Consider the following 24,526-nt stretch of genomic DNA (forward strand, 5'->3'; position numbering starts at 1 on the left):
TTCATAGTTATATTCTTACTGTATGTACTCTATGGCCCCCCCTTAAGAAAAAGACTCCAACAACTCAGTAGTTTATGAATCCTTAGAGGGACCGCTGGGAAGAGGGAGAGAATCACACTTTGAATGAGAGGAACAGAGCTGGGATAAGAGGCAGATGTAGAAAAGAGAAGGCTATTAAGCACATAAAACACCAGGGAGAGAAAAGAGATGACACCAAAGTAAAAAGGGGGAAAACATTGAGAGGGGTGAAAGACATTCGTCCCATCGACAGATTTCAGGGGGCTTTAGTCTGATTGAGGGAACAGTAGACCTCCTTTGAAAACAGTGTCTTTGAAAATATTTAAATCACCCCCAAAATGGTCATCCGCTGCCTTGCAGTTCAGTTGCATCTCCACACACCATCAGTGGAGGGAGCTGCTCAGTTTGACAGCAGATGATGGAGGAGGTCGAGTTGTTTTTGGAGAAACAAGAGAGTAAGAGAACGGAACTGAGGCCCAGATCCAGAGGCCTCCTCATCCAGATCGGTAGCAGAGCCAGTCCTCCCGGCCCCTAGGTGGCGCTGTGTGGGGCCAGTCCCTACTATACCCTGGTGGTGGAGTGGGGGTGGGGCAGGGTGTTGTTGTGGCCGGTGGAGGGGTAGGTGTTGAAGGCGTGGAGGGGCTGCATGCCGGTGATGGTACTGGGGATCATGGTGATGGTGTTGGGTGTCATCAGCGGCACGTCGTCAGGGGCGCGGCGCAGCGCCAGCGTGTAGTCGGGCGGGCAGGCGGGCCGCAGGATGTCGTGGGGCCGGAGGGGCTCCATGTCGTGGTGTGCGTCGTGCTCCGAGTGCTTCATCTGCAGAGACATGATCTCCTCCTCCTGGCTGTGGGCCAGGTCGTTGGCGGGGCCGCCCCGCTGAGGGGACAGCCGGTGGCGTCGCATCTCGTGCCGCTTGTCACGCTTGTAGTAAAGCGCCGCGAAGGCCAGGATGTTGAGGAAGAGGAGCGACGCGCCCACGGCGACCGTTACACTCAACTCGGTGGAGTAGTCCCGGGTGTCCCCGGGGAAAAGGTCCTGGTGCGGACGCTCCGAGCCCTCGGGCTCCGGGTCGGACGGGAAGGTAGGGTAGGGGTGGGGAGTGGTGCGGCCGGGCGTCCTGGGCCACGGTCTGGGTGTCACGGAGCCCGGGCCCGGCGGCAATCGGGTGGTGCTGGTGCTGAGGAGGTCCTCATGGAGGCTGTGGAGGTGGGGCACTAACTCCAGCCAGAAGGCCACCTTGTTGGCCCTGTAGTTGTCTCTGACGCGGGGCTTCAGGCCGATGTGGAGGTACTGCTTGTCTTTCGAGTTGAACTTGGTCCAGATGACCTCCTCGAAGCGGTTGGGCTTGGTGTGGATGAACTTGGTGTCCTGAGGGACTGGCAGGTTAGGGTCCCTGGTGGAGAACAGAGGACATCTCAGTTACAGGATTTCCAGTACAGTCTAATACAAGGTTTTAATCTGTCTGTTTCACAAATTTCTGTATTAAGTTACCGTCAATCATCTTCATTTTCTATCTTTGTAGTTTGATATCACACTTAATATAACTTAAAGCAGAAGGAGTGAAATGTGCCTCGCTACAACTCTATCAACATCTACATCCTACATAGTGGCGGCAGAAAGATGGCATAGTGGTTCGTGAGATTGTCCCCCAACCAGAGCTTTTGGCTTTTGATCCCCCCTGAGGCCTTACGTGTCGAAGTATCTTTTGAGTATTTGAGAGAATCCTGAGAGAATTTCCTCAGCAAGGCTCCACCTACCCGGTCTTGGCGAAGTTGGTCCAGTAGGTCATCACCACGGCGCTCAGCATCACGTCGTTCTTGGAGAAGTTGCACGGGAACAGGTCTGTGGCGCCAATCATGGGCACGCCGAACACGTAGGGTATCTCGTCCCCGTGGGCGGCGTCGGCCCACTCGGGTCGCGTCTCCGTCTGGCAGTGGTGGTAGAAGGTGTAGAAGTACACCGGGGATTGGAACTCGGCGTGGAGTTTGGCGGTGGCCACGGCCGGCGCCACCCACTGGTGGTCTGTGAACAGAGCGAGCAGGGTCTTCCTCCGCATGTCGCCGTTGTCCCTGTCTGCCCAGTCTGTGTACATGAACTTAATGGTCTCCCTCAGGATGTCTTTACCTGGAGGACGGAGAGAGAGAGGAAGAGCAGAGGGAGAGAGTGACGAGACAGAGAGAGGGGGAAAAAAACAGGGAGGAATAAACAGGATGGGAAGGGAGAGGAGGGAGAGGGATGGGTGAGAAAGATGGGAGGAGGAGAAAGGGAAGCAGAGGAAGGTGGAGATAGAACGGGGGGGGGGGGTCATGGAGGAAAAGCGGGAAATTGTGTCAGGTTAGTGAGAAAAGACAACAGGAGAGAAGTAATGACAGGGATAGAACATTTTGAGAGATGAGAGTGAGAGTTGTCAAGAGGAGTGAAATAGAGGGTCGAGGGAGAGAGAAGTACATGTTGATGAGTTGAGGCGGAATGACAGGAATGGAGAGAAATGAAAGGAGGTGTGTGTGTGTGTGTGTTTGTTTGTATGTGTGTGTGTGAGAGATAGACAGACAGATAGTGGGAGAGAGAGAGAGAGAGAGGACAGACTGAGCGACACAAAGGGCAGGGGAGAGAATATGCCTCTCAGCGAGCAGAATGAGTGACGGGCACTTGAGAGGGAGCGTGACTGCATTATCCAAATGTGTCGGTATTTTGACTGTGGCCTGCTGCGAGGGGTTTGCGGACCGATCTGTTAGGAACAACAGCACTGTGATTGAGAGCTGGCTGCCTGGGGGACGATGAGAGACAGCATTACTGCCCACGGTGCCTCAAAGGCCAAAACACAGACCCACCGCAGCGAAAGATAATCTAGATGATAGGCAATCTCCTTAGTATGCCCGTCTTGGTTGATCCACTTCGCCGGGCTTGTATTTCATCTCTCTTTTCATCCTTTTCCCACATAATGTTTTAATGGTTTGTATTTCTCTTGGATGCTGTGTTTTTTTTTTGGAGCCACTGCACACGCTGGGGCAGGTCTTTGTTTATGCGTGTTAATGAAATATGTAACGTAGAAAGCATATGATGATGCTGCACATGGACATAAAACATGGAATTCTTGTTTTCTTGTAAACTAAAACACAACAGAGCATTACTTTTACGTTGTTTTACATTGTCATAATGCAAGGAAGTATGGGTCGAGTACAACCCCTACACCTAAATCAATTAAGAATAGTTTTATTTTGGGCTATTTCGAAGTGGAATATGTTGCTTCTGTTCAGCAAGTAGTAAATTGTCTTTTCAAAAAACAAAACACTGCTTTTTTAATAATCCAAAAAGGAGATGTAATGTGTGTTTCAACAACACTGTCACCTAGCTCAGGTTTCAGGACGCTTATTTATTGAAGCGTCCTAAATAATGGATTGTACTGTTGTCTTTTGTCATAACTGTATATTTCCCGACTATTTTTACATTTTCTCTTTGAATATTAGACTTGTCTGTCTCCTAATAAACACTAAAGAATGAAAAACTCTACAAAGCACTGTCATGTGAGAAGAGGGAGAGGACAGATGATGGAAGACAGGGACGTGAGCCCTGGAAGGAGGACGATGTTGTGATTCCTCACCCTCGGGGTATCCGTAGAGGTTGTCGACGAAGTTGGAGATGGTGTAGTCGAACGCGGCGGCAGTGATGCCGTCATTGTCCTCGCTGTCGTCCACAAACTTCAGCCCTTCTCCCTGGTTCACTCCTATCAGGATGTCATAGTTGAGGAACTCCCCCTGGTGGTGCAGGGAGGGAAGAACACATTGAGTATTGAAATGGTACCCAAGTCAACTTTCTGGGCAAGGCACAAATCAAGAAGCACTGTAGCTTCAAACATTGCTGATCACAATTTTGTCTTTTGCTTTCAGCTGTGAGGTTAAGGTTACAGTAGGTTTATAATAATTTTATACATCTTTTTAGGTGAAATTTATGCCAAGAAAACATAAATCTGCAGAGTATAAAAGGATAAAGAACGGTATAATTACAGGTTTGGATATTAATGTATATATAATAGCACCACTCAAGGCTCAATAGGAGACAAGGACAAATATATATATATATATATATATATATACATATATGTGATAATAACATTTTACTGCTGAACAGATTTGTTCTGGAAACAGGTTTGCTCCAACATAAGGTGGTTAATACATCAAATCATAGTTCTACAAACAGTATTGCTGCAGGCTATGGCTCCTGTTTCTTCAGATCCTGTAAGCACTGGGCTCGTGGGGTTTTTCAAGTCTACAGTGGCAATTAACACAATGTTCTCCACACGCACAGCAAGAGCTCAATTAAAGACTTCGGGTTGTGGCTTCCCTCAAATGAACCATACACTTTTTGATGCTCACCTCTGATTACTTCTTAGAGGTTATGAATGGTTTTGGGGATCTAATGGGGAATAGCAGCCTAATGAAGTAGCAACAAACTTCACACCTCTCTTGTTCCTCAGTATACGCTAATTTACGGCACTGTAAACTACAGTGCTACCCTTACCTAACCTGTAAAGGATTTTCACCCGTAAAGGATTGTCACTAAATATATCAATATATGAAACTAATTGTGATAACCATCATTGCTGCATTACCATCTGAATTGCTTTCACACATGCTTATTTCCAAGGGTGGAAGTAACTAATTACGTTTACTAAAGTTACTGTAATTGAGTAGCTTTTTTATGTACTTCTGCATCAGAAACTGGACCATCGTAAATTGACAAACTGTGGAGCCATTTGTAGTGAACAGTCAGTCAGCAAAGGAGAGAAGAGCAATCTTGCTTTACTTTGTCTGTGCACTTTATTTTGTAATTTCCAAATGTTCTAATTAAAGGAATCAAGGTTGAACTCGGTCCTCTAGTCCTTTTAGAATTGCATGGAAAACATCTAACAATGTTCTCTTTTCTAAAAGAGTACATTTTACTCCTTACTCTACTTAAGTAAAATATCAGCAAAGTAACAGTACTTATACTTGAGTAGGACATTGTAATACTCTTTCCACCACTTCTTATTTCTACTCCACTTGATTTTACACATGAAGGGATTTTTCACAGGAAATCAGAAAGTAAGAACTTCCAAAATCCAGTGTAGACCATGTTTACATTACCGCCAATCCTCCTCCACTAACACGGAGGCCAGACCCTCACCTGCTGCATGAGGATCTCGGGGTCGTCGGGCACCACGTCTCCGTCCACCACGGGGCCGAAGGCGATGTGGTAGCGGGCCGGCTGGATGTCCTGGTCCACCAGCTCCCGGAAGTTCTTGCGCCTCAGGCAGTCGACCAGGTCGGCCGTCTCTGTGTAGGTGCAGCCCACCTTCCTGGCCAGGGTCTGGGTGTACTTGAGGGGCTGGTAGTTGACGGACCAGCTGGAGATGGCCGTGCCACTCTGGGCTATGGCCCTCTGGAACAGACCTGGGAGGACGGAGAGAGACGGGGATTTTTTAAGTTACTGTACGAGGAGAGACGCGACGCACTGGCCCTTCATATCCTAAAAATATGTTTGAATGTCGGTGGTCTCGCTAAATGTCACGTGCATTTCGTCAAGGGACTTTGCACAAACTTTACGGACGGAGCTGTGTGAAGTTGTCTTGTCTGACTGCAGCTGGAGGAAAGAAGAGCCTCTGCTTGATGTGTGAATCACATATAATTTCTCCAATTTCTCCTTTTCCATTCTCAAAATTTCCCTTTTTTTTATCTATTCTCACTGGAGCAAGGCTGATAGATACAGCATGGGACTGCAGACCCAAAGCATCTCAGATATGGCTTGCTATGGCGCTGCAGCTCAGACAAGAGGCAGAACTGGGAATAAGCTCGTCTGGGGCGTCAAGACAGCCATTTTCCTCTTTCTTGCGCTGGCTGTTTCCTCTGTCTCTCTCTCTCTCTCTCTCTCTTTCTGTCTCCTTAGTTCTGCCTGTCCTGTGCTGTTTGAACCACTCAAGTGGCTCATTAAGGGGCCGCCTGCCTCCCTCGCCTCCTCCCTCGTTTTCTCTCGCACTCCTTTTTTTCTCCTCTCCCTCTCCCGGAGCTGAAGATTGGTCGGTTAATTATTAAGCAGAGCCGCAGAGCCCCCTTTCCCTGGGAAATCAATTACAGTAGGAAGTAGCTTGGAAACAGCTAGACCTACCTATCCGCACCGAGAGAGACAGAGGGAGAGAGAGAGAGACAGAGAGATGGAGGGGTTGGTTATTATTTCGTTCGTCGTCAAAAGTCAGTTTCTTTGTCACTCCCTAAGTGCCACTTGCCTTCCCCGCTCAGTGCCCTCCTCTATTTGGCTACTTCTCCTTTCTGCTTTGCCATGTCAGAGCATTTTTCTCCTCCTCCTCCTCCGCCTCTTTTACCTCCCTTGACTGTGTTATACCCTCAGCGCATCCCCATTTATCTTTCTTTCTCTCTCTCTCCCCTCTCGTCCTCTTCCCCCAAATATCTCTGCTGCGTGTCTTCCCCTCTATTTCCCCCCACTCCCCCCCCTCCCTCCATCACATCAGTATCTCTAACAATAAAACCCCCTCCTTCCCTCCAGTCTGCCACTTCCACCCTGCCATCCATCCTGTACGACTCCGCTGTCGGGCTTGACTTGTGTTGCTGTGTTGTTGACATGATTGGTGTCCCTTAAGGGAGGGATGGGGGGTGGCGGAGGGGGGGAGGGGGGGGATGACAGGCTCCTTACCTGGTGCCCCCGGGGGATGTGACTGACAGGCAGCGTCTGGAGGGCTGACGTTAGACCGTTAGACGTTGATGAAGACGAGGACGATGATGAAGACGGGGTGATGACAAGGCGGAAAGAGAGAGAGGAGTGAGAATGGGCGGGTGGCAGCAGCGTGAAGAGGGGGTTGTCAGCAATGGGGGACAAGGGGTTAATGCAGGCTTTCCCAACCGTTCGGGTCCTACTGATGTTAAAGCGGGGCTCCCTAAAAAAATATGTGATCAAACTAAAATGACTGTAATCATTGCTGGCTGTCGCAGGACAGAGCCTACACATAACCCTGATTAAACCCTGGTCACCTAAGGAATGAAACATCTTTATACAACAGGTAGTTTTAGCCAAGCAATCTGATAATGATGCTGATAATCCCCATAAAGCATGGCTAGTATGCTTTTCTCACGATATGATTCGATACGCGATATGGGGTTTACGGTTCAATACAACCAAGATACGATGCAATAAATAAAAGTTCAGTGACAACAAAGTCTGACTGTGACAGAATTATGTTTATTTCTGAACCACGATTCTTTCTAGCAATAGCATTGGCTTGCTAGAATGTAAACAACAATTTAAAAATGTCATTACAAAGTGACAATAATATAATATCGATGGGGAGCTTGTGAAATTGTGATGGGCAAGCTGTCTCATTTGTGATTACTACAGCAGAATAACATGGAGCTAATATCACGATTCATTTTTCTGTCCCACGATACGTATTGTCACATTTTTGCATTGTGATATGATATTGAATTTCGATATATCGTCCCATCCCTAACGGTTAGCAGTACTTGATGGGTTGCTATGCTAATTATTGTGGTAACCAGGGAGCTAAATAGTGATATTTCTTGTTTTCTCCTGGTTTTTATTCTTATGTGCATGTGCTACTTTGATCACACATTTTCAGACAGTTAACAAGCATTGTATCTGTCCACTGTATAAGCCATAATACCCATAAATATGTTCTTTACTGTGATTATGGGCACTCTGGAGATGCCAAAGGTACTCCTTAAATTATAGGCCAACCCTGAATATCAGCATGTTGTCAACACAGTTTTCACATCTTAGAAATATTGGGGTCTCTGGAAGTTTCTGACCTCCAGATGGGATCACCTGCCAATGAGACAAAAAAGGTTGGGAGCGCCTGGGTTAATGAGGAGGGGTTAACAGAGATTAGTGGTAAAAAAAAAACAAACAAAAAAACCCACACATAATTATGGAGGTTGTGTTGAATGGACATAGTGATACAACAGCAGTGCATGTGATGCTCACTCAAGCTTAGGCGACACACATTTGTTTTCAAGACACATCTACGCAGACAGAATGAGTCAAAATTAGAGAGACGCGTGAGACGTCTGCTTGATGCTTTAGACTCTCTCTCTCTCTCTCTCTCTCACACACACACACACACACACACACAGACAGAGTGGTGATTGAAACAGATGTATGGGTCTGTGAACACGCTCCCTCTAATCTCTCTCTTTCTTTTCATCCACTATTTCTGCTCTGATTTGGTCCGTCTCTGCGGTTCGTGTGTGTGTGAGAGAAAATGAGGAGAAGAGAGAGAGAGAGGGAGGGTGAAAGTGAAAAGGAGAGAGAGAGAGAGAGAGAGAGAGAGAGTCCTCTAGCAGTGGAGAGAACAGAGAAGTTATGGTCGGAGGAGGACGGCTTCAAGAGCAGCGTGATCAAAGGCGGCGAGTGCGTGACCGTTTGGCTGCGGGTCGTCAGCCACGCTGATCTCGATGCAGATCAAAGCCGATTGGTCCGTAGGCCTCTCTCTTTGGTGGTGCAATGTTAACACTTAGCCCTCGGGGTGCGTTGTTGGTGATGGGGAGCGCACGAGGTCAGATGCATGTATGTTATCTACGGAGGCGAAGCATCTCTGCTGCGGAGCGACGGACCGCTGAAAGAGCCGAGAGCGCTCGCCAAAGTCAGGTAATGTGGGGTAATGTTGGAGCTACGGCATTTAACTCCATGTCATTTATCTTCCATAGACATGAATGACATAGCCTGGATCCAACCTGGACTCGCTCATTAACCGCACAACCGTTTTAAATTCCTCGATTCAGGGGACGGGCATTTCCTTTGAGCATAGAGGTATCAAGCACTCTGGACTGGACTGGTCCATCTGTGGGCTGGATGCTGCTCGCCTGAGTTTCCATCTATCCACATGGGTAAAATAAAGACCTTGCTACTGTGGTTCAGTTTTACTTTACACAATGTGTGGTTTGTCACAACAGCAAATAATAGATACAGATAAGAAAGAGAAATGCAGAGTACTGAGGATAATACATGAAGTAATCGCAGCAACCAAACATTTTAACTAAACCCCAAACCCAAATCTGTGGTGAAGCCTGACACCTAATGGTGAAAAGTGGGTACTGAACTGGCCATCTGCTATTGGTTGGTCTTCTTTGCCAGGTGATGTCACCTTCTATAGAGTACAGAACAGGTAGTGACATCACCTGGCATCAAAGACCAGCCAATAGCAGATGTCTCATGCCATGTACCATGGAGGGCTGAGAGTCTGCAGTGTTCCACCCAAACACTACAGCAGGTGATTAGCACAGCTTCAACCAGACAGGAGGAACTAATCAGCTGCTGCAGTGTTTGGCTGGAATGAAAACCTGCTCGGTCCTCCATGGCACATGGTTTGAGTCCTCTGATAGATCAAATATACAGACGTGTATCGATGTGTGTAAATATGCATTGCGGCTATTCAGGAATTAGTCAAGAGTGATCGAAGCTGAGGGCTGAAATATCACCAGTCCAGGCGATGATGAATTCAGAAAGGCAGCCGCAAAGTTGGCCCCGCCAGTCCCATTAATTATGAAATTTGTGGTTAACAAGTTAAAACCAAAACAAGCCATTCACAGGGCTGGATCCAGGCTATGAATGACCATGTCCATGTCAGGTTAACAACAGACAGGCCAAGAACCCAGGCCACTGAGTGATGATATTCTCCATCACCATAAATACAAGGTCCTCAATCTTCTCCAAATTTTATTAATCTTCTGCCTTTAAATGCCTGCATTTTTAGAATTCTAGAAAGTACATCGACTTGGAAAATAAATACTGACGTTTTGACAATAATGGTCTACAGGGCATTGACACCCAAGTGTGAATGTCTCTCCATATAATTGTTTTAAATTTTTACAATTAGTTAGTCTTAATCCTACTGGACATTGCCTTTTTCTGTTTCACCCCTTTTGATTGATTTTACACCATATGGGTTCAGAACATTTAGGAGAATCCACTGAAGGATTGTGACGCAGTTGCGCCCGTTTAACCTTTGCAAACGAGACAGAGAAAAAGTCAGTCCAATTCACAAACCACCCACAGTGGATAGAATGCGCACTTAATTGCACCGCCAAGGAAAGAGTGACACACTGCGCCTTTGCTGTTAATGCATATTTAAATTAAGTTATCTACATATATTTCAGTGCAAGAACTACCCCTTTCAATGCAAATAAGGCTGATCATGAGATGTGTCTGAGTCACAATGACAGCCACTAATTGTGGGAAGTGTCATCGGGACAATGGCGGCAGCGGTGGCGGCAAGGCGAACGCATTGCCAACGTCAAAGACGCGCAAGAGAAAGTACAGTATATTCCAAAGGAGATTTCTTTATTTGATAATGACAGAGGCTGGGATTGTTAGAATGTCTGGTTTCCACTACAGTTGGGCTGAAAACCACCGTCTGATGCAGTGAATGCGTGAAGCAATTTGTAAAATACATTCTGCTATATTCCTGTAAAGTGGTCCATTTGTAAAATTCCCTGACATTCCCTGACTTTCCCAGATAATTTATCAGATTCCCTGACTTTCAAAACTCCATGATATTCCAGGAATCCCATGACCAGTGGAAACCCTGTGCCTTCGAGTACTTCTGCCTCTATATGTTAATGCCTCTATAGAAAGAGAGAGAGAGAGAAAGAGAGATGCAGATAGAGACACGGATAGAGAAAAATGAAACCAAGAAAACAGAATGCAACGACAGCCGGCGAGAGTCTTTGTTTTTACCCTCCGAGTGGTGCGAGAGGATGAGGAGGTTGACGCAGGACGCCCCGGCCCCGGAGCCGAAGATGGTGATCCTCTCCGGGTCTCCGCCGAAGTGGCCGATGTTCTCGTTGAGCCAGCGCAGGGCCTGGATCTGGTCCAGCAGGCCGTAGTTACCCTTGGCGGACTGGTCACCGGTGCTGAGGAAGCCTGGGAGCGGGCAGAAACAAAGATGGAGATGGAGGAGGAGAGGGAAGGAAGGGGATGGAAGAGAGCGGTTGAACAGAGAAAGCAAAGGAGGGAAGAGAGAAAGGAGTGGAAGTAGAAGAGAGGAGAATGGAGAGAGCAGAGGCAGGAAGGATACAGAGATGAAGGGAAGAGGGGAACAGAGAGAGAGAAGGGGGAGATAGAGAATAGAGAGTTTATTTCCAGTGTAGTATCAGCCAGTCTGGCAAATGTTCTCTAGTTTGGCCTGTAAATCAGCTTCTGACGGAGGGGAATTGCTAGACTGAAGAGAACAAGTGTGCGTGTGTGTGTGTGTATGTATGTGTGTGTGTGTGTGTGTGCATACTACACCAACACCCATCAACAAGGAGGGACAGATTGCACACAGAGAGAGAGAGAGAGAGAGAAGAGAGTGAGAGAAGAAATTGCTTTTTCAGCTCTTCTCTCAATGACGTTTATTCTTTCTAATGCCATTGAGCAGGGACTTTTTTTTTTTTACACAAAGCCACTTACAGTACAGTATCCTGCACTCCTAGGAATATAGGTGGCCCTATTCTGAATCACACCCATAACTGGATTACTAATGATGACATACCTTCACTGGAGTTTGGGGTTTTACAGTCCCTTTTGTTCAGAAGAATCAACTGTCCCCCATAAATATTGCAATGACATAAAATCTTAATCATTTTTTCCCACCTTTTCCACAGTAGAACCATTGAGAAGATATTAAGAGCTACCAATGCACAAGATACAATTTGAGGGAGAAAAGGTTGAGAAGTGGCATATCATTGGGTATACCAAATAGGCCCCTCCCATCAAAGATCATTTCTAAACCTCGCCATCTGTCTCAAGGAAAACTACAATTCATTTCTAATGATCATCTCAGCTGAACCCTAAAAACAAAATGAATCAAAGCACATATCAACAAGCACATCATGCCAGCGTCGGCTCTTGTGCCATTCCCGCACTTTCCCCGCAGATAAACACAATAAATAACACAAATTGTCTGGCTTATTTTAATAAAGCATGTTTGGGTGCATTAATTATGACGAACAAGAGGCACTTGAGCTGCCGTAATCACCATGATACATTAAGCATAACCAGTTATGCTAATGAGGTCATTCATTCAGCGAATTAAATAGCAAAAATTTCAGTCAACACATGTGTCTTCACAAAACACATGGGTGGTATTAACATGAATTCTTAAGGAGTTATAATAGTTTCAACAAACTCATTAATATGCAAATTTATGCAGCAAGGTACTCCAAAATCAGATCATGTAGAGGCTACCTGTGGTGTAAGTATGACGTTTCTATCATGTATTGTTCTTCGGTTATTGTATTCATGCACCAGGGTGGAGGAACATAAAAATGCTGGAGGGACTGAATGGGCTACAACATCGAAGCCTAATGTTATCTGGTTCCAACCACAACCGACACCCTCCCTGCACCTTCACGCTGCGTCCATCTGAATGTGAGTCGGTGCGCGCCGGCAGGCCGCCTCACCCAGCCTCACCCAGCCTCACCCAGCCTCCTCCTCCTCTATAATCTGATAAAAAAGGCTTGGGAAAGACAGAGGAGTTGGTCAAAACGCCGCAATACAAGATGAAAGCGCAGCTCCGCATGAATAGCCTTTAAAATGGCTGTGGTGAGGACTGGTGGTTAGAGGGGGCAAGAGAGAGAGAGAGAGAGAGAGAGGGGGGTGAGGGAGAGAGAGAGAGAGAAGGAGAAAGGAGAGAAGGATAGTGGGTGTTCTGTGAGTCCCGGATAGAGGCACAGTGTTTCATCTGCCTCCAAGACACCAGGGGTTGGCTCACACACACGCACACACACACGTACACACACAGGGCCACTGATCAAAGGCTGACACTACAGAGAAGACTCTCTCTCTTCTCTCTCTGTCTCTCTCTCTCTGTCTCACACACACACACACGTACACGTGCGGGCGTGTGCGCACAAAGACAGAGGAATAATGCAAATGCGTATACTCTCTCTTCTCTCTCTCTCTCTCCCCTTCGCACATATAAACACAGCAAGCACACACAAAGCCCGTCCATATTTATCCGGTGCCCACACAGAGCCGGCGAACGGCCGTTTTCCGCGGAATTTTTGGAGCGAATGCGCAAACACAAAGCAGAACAAAACAAACATGCTGCGCCTGTCTGCCGCTCACACACACACACAGCAGCGCTTTTGTGCATCCGTCCTACAGTTACAATGAACATGAAATGACTCTTTTATCACCGAGCTATGAGATTGCTTATGGAACTGATATGTTTGTACAGGTCTGTTGTGTGTGTATGTGTGTGTGTGCGCATACTTGTCATTATGATTTGTGTAAAGCCTATGTGTGTGTATGCAGAAGTGTGTGCGTCTGTGACTTCATGTGTGCGCAGCGATACATGTGATTATGATTTGTGTGTGTGTCTATGCGTGTGTATGGGTATGCACGGCTGTGTGTATGTGCATGTGTATGGTGTGTGAGTATGTGTGTGTGTGTGTGTGTGTGTGTGTGTGCAGGAAAATATGCGAGTGTGCCTGCTGGATGACATAAGCTGCCTCTAACAGGCGATACCCCATGTGAATTCATTGTCAAAGGCTGACATGGGTGCCAGAGCTCTGTGTGTGTGTGCGTGTGTGTGTGTGTGTGTCAGAAGCCGGTCTTGGCAGCATCGTGGTTATTGTATATCAGAGGGAGTGTGTGCGCCGTCCTGTCCCTGGTCCAGTGAGAACGAACAGATGTGGGCGGCCTGAAGCCACTGAATAATGTATATGTCACACACATTTTCTTCATTAACACACACACACTTCCGATGACGCCCATTCCTCCCGCAGGTGTTGAAAGCCACCTGCTTGTGTCTTTCACCGCAGCATCTCTGCTGTCAGACGGGCTGCCTGTCCCCCCCCGCCGCCCTCCGCTGCCGAAAGCCTAAATATGCAATTCCGATTACGGCGGCGTGGCGTGGCGTGCCGTCTGCGCCGCCGCCACCGCGAACGGACCGACCTCAAAACGTCTCAAAACGCTTCGCCGTTTCCAGAGGGTCACGCCGAATGACGCAGCTAAGAGGGGGGGGGGGGGGGGAAGAGGATGGGGAAGAGAGAGAGAGAGGGGAAATGAGAAATATTCCCTTTTTCCGAGGCGCTTGAAAAGAGGCTTTTTTCCACAAACAGCGCTCTGGCTTAGACACAGCGATTGGCCTTGGGTGATTCGCTCTGCTCCTCTCTCCTCTTTCTCTTTCTCCCTCTCTTCCGCTCTCTCTAAAGTTGTTATTACTATTGCTTGGCTGTGACAACCAAATTATCTGTGAAATTATTCTGATTTTATACTCTCTCACACTGGGCAGGACCCTCCGCAGTGTGTGTGTGTGTGTGTGTGTGTGTGTGACGTCAACCCCCTTTCTGCCCAGCACAAACAATGGCATTTTGAAATTTGAACAATCAGCCGCACAAAAAAGGGGAACCGTCGGCCGGGGCCAGAGTCGCGCCCGATCTCTTTCTCTTTCCAATCTCGCTCTAATTTTTCTCTCACTTTGAATCAATCTCTCTCTCTCTCTCTCTCGCTCTTTTTCCTCTCCCCCGCTCCTTTCCGCATCGTTTTTCATCTCTCCGTTTCTTCCCCCTTTACCCGCCGACTGTTCACTTTGTGTACTCGCAAAAAAACACAAATACATCATGCCGGCGCGTTAATGATGACGCCGCGTGTGCCGCGCTCCCGCGAGTTGTGTTGTGTTTTCATTTGTGAAATGACGGCGTGTCGTTCGGCTGCGACTGTGTGTTGACGCTGCTTGTTGTGTTTAAAGTACCCCCTCCCCTTACTCTGCAGTGTGTGTGTGTGTCTAGTGACTCATTACAGAGTTTTTAAATGCTAAACGTCAAATGTCCTTCATCAAACATCCGCACCGTCTTTCATCTCTTCTGTCTCTCTCACTCGTCCTAATTTTTCAAATACCCCCCCCCCCTATTTTCCTCCCATTCACTTTTCCCTCCCCAGTCCTCTATAGTCCCATCATCCTCCTCTTATTCCTCCTCCTCCTCCTCTTCCTCCCCTCCATCCCTCTGTCTTTCAGTGTCTCTTTATGCGGCTGGTCTGGGGCTGAGGCAGCGAGCCTCTGAAGTCCAGTGTGTGTGTGTGTGTGTGTGTGTGTGTGAGTGTGTTTGTGTGGGGGTGTAACTGTCAACGGACTCCCTTTCAAGCCTTATCACTCTCGCCTTTCATGAAGTCTCAGGGCCTGTGTGTGTGTGTGTGTGTGTGTGCATCAATGTGTTTTGATGTGGTCTCACGCTCTGTATAGTGTCATATGTTCTGTGTTCATGTGGGACAGCGACACAGAGAGATAACGGGAAAGCAAGTGTGTGAGTGTGTGTGTGTGTATGAGAGAGTGAGTGTGTGTGGACTGCATGTGCTGGTGAAAGAGAAACCAGGCCAGCTCCCAGCAGAGTACGACTGTGTGCACAAGTGTTTCTCAGCGCCTCAGCCTGCACATATGTCTGTGTGTGTGTGTGTGTGTGTGTGTGTGTATTCAGCATGGAAGAGTGTGATTGCTCTTGTTTTCATCATGGGCAAGTCCAAGTGTGTCAGAGGGACGCACACACACACACAAACACACACATACACACACACACACCAACAGAAGCAGGACGACAGAGGGAGGGAGAAAGATGAGAGAGGGTGACACAGAGAGAATGAGTCACAAAGGGACAAACACAGTGAGAGGAAGTGTGGAGATGGATTGTCAGGTGTGTGTGTGTGTGTGTGTGTGTAGTCCACAGGGACAAGAAGAGGAACTGGTATCTATTTCACCCTCCTTTAACAAGTGTCTTTACAGAGTGGCGGTGTGTGTCCATCGATCAGCTTTTGTTGCCTGTGAACACTTTTACAGCCCCAAGGAACAATAGCTCACCGGCCTGATCACACACACTCCCATACCGATGCCTTTGGTGTGTGTGTGTGTGTGTGTGTGTGCGCGCGGAATTCCCTGAAAAAGTAAAACCTCCTCTCTCTCTCCTTCATTTGTGTCTCCTCTCCTTTTTCCTCGTCCCCACCTCAGCCTCCTTCCCTCCCTGTGTTGCTCTGTGTATCCATCATCTGGGTCCCTCGGGTGCCGCTGTCCCCGGGGGCCCCTATCCAGTCAGAGGGTAATGGCGGGTGAAATAGGGGTGCCACGGGCCAGGTTGGACACGATGTACAGCATAATGTGTGTGTGTGTGTGTGTGGACAGGAGAAAGCTACAATAATCGTTTTTAGTCATCGGTGTGTTTGACGCCAAGCAAAAGCCCTTCCTGTGATGCTCGTATGAGACGAATAAGCAGATGTCATTGTGTGTGTGTGTGTGTGTGTGTGTGTGTGTTGTGAAGGCTGATACCAACATTTTTGCACTCAAGCTGCTAATATCTGACATTTTGTTCCTGTATTCAATATCTTTTTTTTTTTAAAATTATTTTATTCTTGGCAGTGTGGAAAAACCTCTGAAACTGAATTTAGACCATCATGTGAATGAATAAATGACAGAATAAATACAATGAGCAACAAAAATAACACTTCACTGCAGGTTTTGTAGACTCCCACAACATATTGGAACAATTTCTCATCAGCCATCTGAAATAATAATAATAAAAACATATTCATTTGCTGTGTTTGCAGAGATTCCTCCAGTATCTGACTTATACGTGACAAAAGCCTGACCCATCTGCACACCGGTATATCGGTCTAACCTGAGAATAAACCGTTCAAACAATGCTCCTGAGCAGGGATGGAGGGATGGAAAAAAAAAGAAAAAGAAAAGGTGGGGGGTTAAAACAAGAGAGAGGAAAACAAGGGCTAATGAATCCCCAAACCGCCGCTCGTCCCCGCTCTGCAGCAGCTGCGTGGCGGTGAGGATTTACCCAGCAAAACAAACAAAACCGGCAAAAATAAATGGATAAACACTCATTGTTGGTGTGCCAGGGGTGTGTGCATGTGTGTGTGTGTATGCGCATGTGAGTGTGTTTGCCTGTGTATGTCTTCTACTACATGCGTCTGTGTACATGTGTGTCTATGGGTGTGCATTTGGGTATATCTGTGGGTTTTTTTCTGTGTGTGTGTGTGTGCCAGCATCGCTCATCCTCCTCTCATGTTTTGCCTTTCCACGGCTTGTACTGTAGTGAATGGATGTTGTGTCTGTACATCTCTGGAGCTAAAAGTAGACCTCTGCTATTCCACTATGCGCTGGCAAAATGCTGCAATACTTCAAACGGAACCCATGCTGGGTTGGCCTAGATACTGTAACTCCTCCTCACACAGCGCTCAGTATCCATGGCGCTGGATAGAGCCGGCACAATGCACTTCAGCTGAGCTCGGTTTTTGTCTAGCAGGCTAAGACTGCCTGCTGCATTTTTTCCATTTTATATCCATTTGGCATCTTTCATGGACAGGAATTTCATGACACTCCTCAGTTTGTAATTGGGAAACCTGCGATATTCCATTTTGGTTAATATTCCTCTACTTTGCTCCCTCGTTCATCAATATCTACGGAAGAGGATTAGGGCCACGTGAAAAATGTATTTGAGATCGATGTCAGACTTCTGAGAATGAAGTCAGAATTCTGACTTCATTCTCAGAATTTAAACTCAGAATTGTGTGTGTGTGTGTGTGAATTCTGAGAATAAAATCAGAATACTGAGTTAAAAGTCAGAATTCTGAGTTTAAATTATGAGAATAAAGTCAGAATTCTGAATTTAAACTCTGAGAATAAGGTCAGAATTCTGAATTTAAACTCTGAGAATAAGGTCAGAATTCTGAGTTAAAAGTCATAATTTTGAGAAAAAAAGTCAGAATTCTGAGACAGAAGTCAGGATTATGAGAATAAAGTCAGAATTCTGAGCTCTGACTTTATTCTCGGAATTCTGACTTTAATCTCTGAACTTTTTCACATGTGGCCGTAATGCATAAATTGTCAGTGCTTTTTTGTAGGGTTTTTTTCTGCGTGCTGCCTTCATGGCCAGGGGTTTTTCTCTCACAAGGACAACTTCATCTCTTCATCGCGTCAGCCCCGGCTGAACCGAGCTCAAATGAAAACAGAAAGCTCAGTGACGAGCCTCCGTCTCCAGGCTTGCGACGATTTTCGACATCAAACCGCGCTCGATAAAAGAGGCTGTATTTGCTCCATGTGAAAGGACGGCTTGATGCGTTTGGATTCGTCAGTCAGCTGCTAACCTCCGTCTCAACTCGGGGGGTCGGCCTCACGTCTCACGTCACACACACACTCACCTCACACACATGTATACACGCCAATCCTGTCCATAGGCGTTCACTCTGACACACATGCAAACTCACACACCACACACACACACACGCCCCATGCAAATTCGCCGAGATCTCCCGATGTTTTCCCCTTCCATGGCAGTGTAATTAAAATATGCAAATGATATGATAAAATGCATTTCACCATGATGATGACAGTGGCAGTTATGCTGACCGCCTTGAAAATTTGAACATTACTGTCAGATAAGGCTCATTCGCATCACAGGCTCGACTGACGTGAACGCACACATCTGTGTGTGTGTGTGTGTGTGTGTGTGTGTGTGTGTGTGTGTGTGACAAAGGGAATTCTGAGCTTTATCTCCACTGCACAAAGAAAGCAGTCTGACTTCTGAATGGCTGCCTCATAAGTGTGTGGAGGACAACTTCTCACATCCCTCTCTCTTGCTCTCATCTCTCTCTTCCTTCACACACACACACACACACACACACACACACACACACACAACCACCCTCCCTCCCACACACACACACACTCAGCAGGGCTTTCGATTATTTTGACCTTGCACTTGCATGCATATTGGGTAAACAATTTAGGTAAACAAGGTTTTGAGAGATCGCGCACTCCCAGCTCCCATACCAATGCCTTTGGTGTGTGTGTGTGTGTGTGTGTATAGCTGTGTGTGTGTGTGTGTGTGTAGTTGGGCAGGTCAGGATTTAAATGCATACCTAGTTGTGGACAGGTTCAAGCCGTGGTCACCGCTATGTCCTCTAAAAGACACACATGGAAAGGCGAGGCTAAGAGGGGAAACACACACTCCTCATTTATAGATTCATATTTATATATCTACCCTATCTGCATCTATTTGATATTTTTACCATGGTGCTATTGCTACAGCGACCTGATCATGAAGTTAAACTGAAGTGGTCATGGCCATCAAACTCAGAACACTTCATCATAAAACTTGAGAAAATAATTTTCTACAAACAAACAGTGATTTGACTTCGTTCTTCTTTCTACCTGATTAGGAACGTCACATACAAATTGTAAATATTTAGACAAAATTTAAAAAAAAGGAGGAACTTGAGGATTATCACTTTAACATATCTTGCTGTTGTCACTGTCAGCAGATTATGCAATGGTAGAAATGGACACATTTGCAATGCTAACAGGCATTAAGAAAGACCACTAGCCAGATAGCTGTACTGTGTATCTGGATAGACAGTGTGTATCTATTCCTGCATTTCCTACCACTCTCTCTCTCTCTCTCTCTCTCTCTCTCTGTTATCTATCTGTTTCCCTCACTTGCTCCTTCCACTCTTCTCTCCCTCCCTCCCTCCCTCCCTCCCTCCCTCCCTTTCTCCTTTCCAATCAATCCTTACCCAGTCAGTTGTGCCTGGACAAGCCCATGTGTTAACGTGAAGCTTCAAGTGCGTGTGTGTGTGTGTGTGTGTGTGTGTGCGTGCGTGTCCCGGTTTGATCCGGTGTACAGGACGGCAGTCTTTGAGCGATTGCCCCGGCACCCGCTGACATCCCGACTCCAGTAAAAATGGACTACACTTCATCTCCTCTCCTCTCTTTCCATCTTCCTCTTTGTCGTTCCTCTCCTCTGATCACTGAGGAAGACTCATCCCTAACTCCCTCTAATAGACACTCTGCCCTGGGAGACGGAGCACTCTTTCCAGGAGTTCAGAGGAGGGAGAGAGAGACCGAGAGAGAGGGAGGGAGAGAGAGAGAGAGAGAGAGTTTAAGGGGGCGAGAGAGCAAACAGAGTGAAGACATGGGGGAAAGAGATGTAGAGTGAGTCAAAGTATTGGAGAGAAATAGAGCGAGAAAGAGAGAAAGAGGGAGTGGGAGACAGGAGTCAAAATGAGTGTGTGTGTGTGTGTGTGTGTGTTGGTGAGTCTACAGACAGACTCATATGAAAGACTTGTCCTAGGCCTAGATGCATAATTCATACAGCAACATAAATAGATGTGTGGCAGCCTGGGAACCCTTCACTTGGTGAAATTTTAGCTTTTTTAAAAATGTTTTTTTTATTTTTTTTTTATGCTGTTTATGGTTCCGTAAACTAGAACTGTCCATTATTCAGATTATTTTAAATCACCAGAACGCATTAATCAGAAACCAAGCTATGAAGTCTTAAAGTTTACCAGACCATAAAAGTAGAAAACGGGGAAAAAACGCACTTGCAGATTCCACTCCGCTGCACTCGAGGTTTTGACAATTATTTACACTTCACCACAGAGCAGAGGGATTAAATCTTCTGACCCGTCCAAAATCACAGTTTCGCCAATCAATTTGCTTTTTTTTTTTTTTGGTGCTTTGTGGAAGTTTTGCCAAGAGAGACTGGCAGTGACACGGCTTCTGCTAGACTAGCACATAAATGAAGTGTAAATAAGCATCAACTTTCTTTTCTGCCGGGAAACTGGGCCTCTCTGGATTTCTGAAGGATATTTAGGATGTTTAGGAGGGGAAAAGACAACTATAATTATTTTTGTTTTTTTTGGCAGACATATACATACATCATGTACATGTTTAACCTACAAGTAATCATTTAAGGCTGGCACAGCAGTGATTTAGTAGTAGGTGTATCATATGTGAAGCTGAAAGGACACTGGGCGCAATAGCAGTATCTTTTTTTTGCCATCTCTGAAAACAACTGGCCACTAGTGGAACAATACAGATTATAAAAGCTCTAATTGGCCCCACTAAATTGGCCAAATCCACTAATTGGTCTACTTATACTTCCTAGCACTCACTGTCTGAAATTAACTTTTTGGCTCACCTGCCAACAGCTGGAAACTACTAAAAAGTGACCTGCCAAGAGTAATATTTACCAGCTGAAATAATGAATTTTTCATAGAAATATGTCACCCTACCTGTTTTCAATGCTATTTCAGGTATGTAGATGCTGTGTGTTAATTTAAAACTCTCACTCACACAATGGGGTAAGTATGCAATTCATCAAATGACAAGAGAGCATTTTGAAGAATAAGTTAGAGAAGGTTAGAGAAGAGGCCTTGTGTCCGGAAGGTTGCTGGTTTCAATCTCCAGACCAGGTGGGGAAAAGTGGGTGGGGAAAGTGAGTGTGTAACGCTCTTCCTTCCCTCAGCACCTACTGTCAAGGTGCTCTTAAACAAGGCACCCAACCCCTCCACCTGCTCCAGAAGACTGTGGTTGTACTGGGAAGCTCCCAGGTGGGAATGTGTGGAACTGTAGGACTGTGAAGCAGAGCGTTGATGATAAATTAAGGACTTCACATTTTCTTCCGCTCCCTTACTTACAACCCTTGCCTTTCTCTTCTTCACCCCCCCCCCCACACACACACACACCTCACCCCATACCTCCCACCTTACCCATCAGTCTAACAGGCGAGCCACAGTCTATCACCCTCCCACAGCACGGGACTATTGGACTTATCTTAGGCAGAGTTGCTCCCAATTTGGCGGCTGCAGGGCGGCGGGTGCAGTGTGCTGAAAGTTATCAGAGTGGGGCCAGCTCCCTATTTGGCAGGCGGAGGGGCAGTGCCACCACTGTCTGTCTGCCAGGTTGATTAATAAGTAGTGGCAGAGCGGCTATGCTAACAGACTGGCCTGCCCGGGCGCTTCCAGCGCTCTGGGTAATTAATGACACACACACACACACACACAGGGATGCATGCACACACAAAAGTACACACTCTCTTTTTGCTCTGTCTCATATGCGCACACACACATACACACGCACGCGCACACACACACACAAAGCCACAAGCAATAATGCAGCACAATACCGGCTCGCTGATAACACAGAACAGACATACCGGCTTGTGTAAATTAGCATAAACATGAGGGTATACATACACACACACACACACACACACCTTCCATCAAGCATCCCCCCATCCCTCCCACCTACCCACCCAAGTACACACACACACACACACACATACACACACAAATAAAATTGCTTCTCCCCATCATCTGCTTCAGCAGCGGGGTGTTTGTGAGTGACAGCTCATCAGAGGAGTATTATCATCAGCCCGGCGTTTCTCTTAAGCAGAAGAGGCAGCCGGGCATAACCAAGTATTTCCTGGTTCTGTTGCCATTAGTTACCGCCAACATGCCAGGGGCGGGGCCGAGCAAACCGGCGATTAGGAGGCGCATTATATAACAGGAGACACGACACAGAGGGATGTGAATGAATTTTAACTGTTGAAACGGCTTCAGAACGGAGGAAACGGATGCACCTCACCACTGTGGTCCAGCATGTTAAAAATGACAGGTCAGAACAAGGGGACATATTGGTAAATGACCGGGGACTGCAGAGGTGAACGGCGTTATTTCTGCCTTGTTTTTTTTATTCCTCTCGCTGCTGTTTCATTACCTCAAGGCTATTACTGCAGGAATTTCTGCATTATGAAATGGTTCGTGGTGGAGAAAGTGAAGATGAGGGCAGACGGGAAAGATGGGCAAGAATCTACTTCAGAATATGCTTAGGGATATGTTTCAAAAATAAAAAATAAAAATGGTAAAAATGTATTTGTACAAGTAGATGACATTCATTCAAAATACAATTTGGGCACTGGAAAGAAAATTTTGTTTCTATGCGCTGTTGCTGACAGCATATATTTTCAAGGATATTCAAATAGGTTTTAGATGCTCAAAATATAATTTTGGACATTTTTGCTAGATTTTCTTTAAGTATGAAGTAGTATATATGAAATGCATTTTTTTTCACGCAGAAGTAGGACATGCAACATAGCACTGAATTGGATTCAAACTAAAAATTTGTTTCAATACGCTGTGCAGAGCCATCCACTTCTCTCTTTCTATCTCTCTTTCTCTCAATTTTCATAGCAATCCCTATATAGCATTAATGCAAGATGCCTGCAAATTTCATCCAAGTTAAATTGAAGATATTTTCAATGGCAGAATGAAAACTAAAACCAATTTTGCATCTGAAACGAACGTGAAAATGAAAACAACCCATCAGAATATACTGTAGGTCTGTGATTTCTCACCGGAAAAACAGATTTCTAGATTTAGACATTTTAATGCCTTGAGTTTATATAATATTAGACATTTTACATTATACAAGACTTTTTCAGGAGATGCAGATGCCGTGTAATGTTAGAGCCTCTCTCTCTTTCTACCCTCTATTCCCAGTGTGTGTGTGTGTGTGTGTGTGTGTGTGTGTGTGTGTGTGTGTATCAGTGGTAGTATTACCATAAGCTACAGGTGTAAACAGTGGTGGGTCCCTATCGCTGTGTTTGCTTGGAAACTAAGAGGACTGGATGGGGAAGGAGCAAAGACAGCAACACGCAGGTAGGTGGGCTCACACATGGTGGGACACACACACACTCACTTATTCATGGGCACAGCATGAGCCAGACACACACACACACACACACACACACACACACACACACACACATACACACAACTGCTAGACAACTGCCCTACTGACATTAACTCCCCACACCCTTGGGCCTTGTGCTAAATGGAGTGTGTGCATTTCTGTGTGTGTGTGTGTGTGTGTGTGTGTGTGTGTTACCATTATGAAGGGCTAGCAGGTGTATGCCACAGCACTCAGGTGGAGCCCTTGAGAGGAAGATAATTCTTCACATGCACACCACCACACACAGACACACACACACACACACACACACACACACGACTCTGTCATGCCACTTTCTTCCGTAGATAAAAGCCCCCTGACTGTCCTCTTCTTGACCTTGTGTGTGTGTGTGTGTGTGTGTGTGTGTATGTGTGTGTGTGTTGGTGCGCATGTGAAGAATTATCTTCCTCTCAAGGGCTCCACCTGAGTGCCGTGGCACACACCTGCTGGGGGGGTGGGGGGCGGACTACCCACGATTCCTTGCTGCCACAGAAGGGCCACATCAACGCAACCTCCACTGTTGTGAGGAACACTGTTGCCTGGCAACCGGCCAAAGTTAGCACATCGCCGGAGATGACGAGATGGGAGACGACCTGTCTGTCTGTCTCCAGTCCTTCACAGCTCTGTCTCACCTTTTATTTTCCTCCTCCTCCTCCTCTCACTCCATCCCTTCCTCCTTTTGTCTCCTTCTCAATTTCACCGTCCCTTCCTCCTCTTCGCCCCTCTTCATCCTCTTGTTTTCAACCACCACCCATCTCTGTCTCTCCGATTTCCTCTCTTTCTTTTGTTGGGGTTTCAGAGTTAGTTGTGAGCAACAAAGGATTTGTCAAGTGTCAGCACAGTGGCTGCAAGTTTCACCAAGTTACATTTTAAACTTTTTTTTTTCCCCACAGTTTTTTTTTATACCAGTTACAATGAAATATAAGACCAATTTGGCAACTGAAA

At 46.4% G+C, this 24,526-nt stretch overlaps 1 protein-coding gene across 7 annotated transcripts in view; it reads right to left on the minus strand.

Moving 5' to 3' along the window:
- Window positions 1–579: 579 nt before the first annotated feature.
- Window positions 580–24,526, minus strand: part of nlgn2a (neuroligin 2a) — a 95,739-nt gene continuing 71,792 nt past the window's right edge. For all 7 annotated transcript variants that reach the window (XM_071916252.2, XM_071916256.2, XM_071916253.2 and 4 more), the window contains 5 exons: window positions 10,762–10,947; window positions 5,185–5,450; window positions 3,623–3,776; window positions 1,779–2,145; window positions 580–1,414 (listed from right to left, as the gene is read on the minus strand). In XM_071916252.2, the coding sequence (XP_071772353.1) occupies window positions 580–1,414; window positions 1,779–2,145; window positions 3,623–3,776; window positions 5,185–5,450; window positions 10,762–10,947 (1,808 nt within the window). The remainder of the gene's footprint in view (window positions 1,415–1,778; window positions 2,146–3,622; window positions 3,777–5,184; window positions 5,451–10,761; window positions 10,948–24,526) is intronic.

This window comes from Centroberyx gerrardi, chromosome 23, assembly GCF_048128805.1.
Source record: "Centroberyx gerrardi isolate f3 chromosome 23, fCenGer3.hap1.cur.20231027, whole genome shotgun sequence".
Taxonomy (NCBI): domain Eukaryota; kingdom Metazoa; phylum Chordata; class Actinopteri; order Beryciformes; family Berycidae; genus Centroberyx; species Centroberyx gerrardi.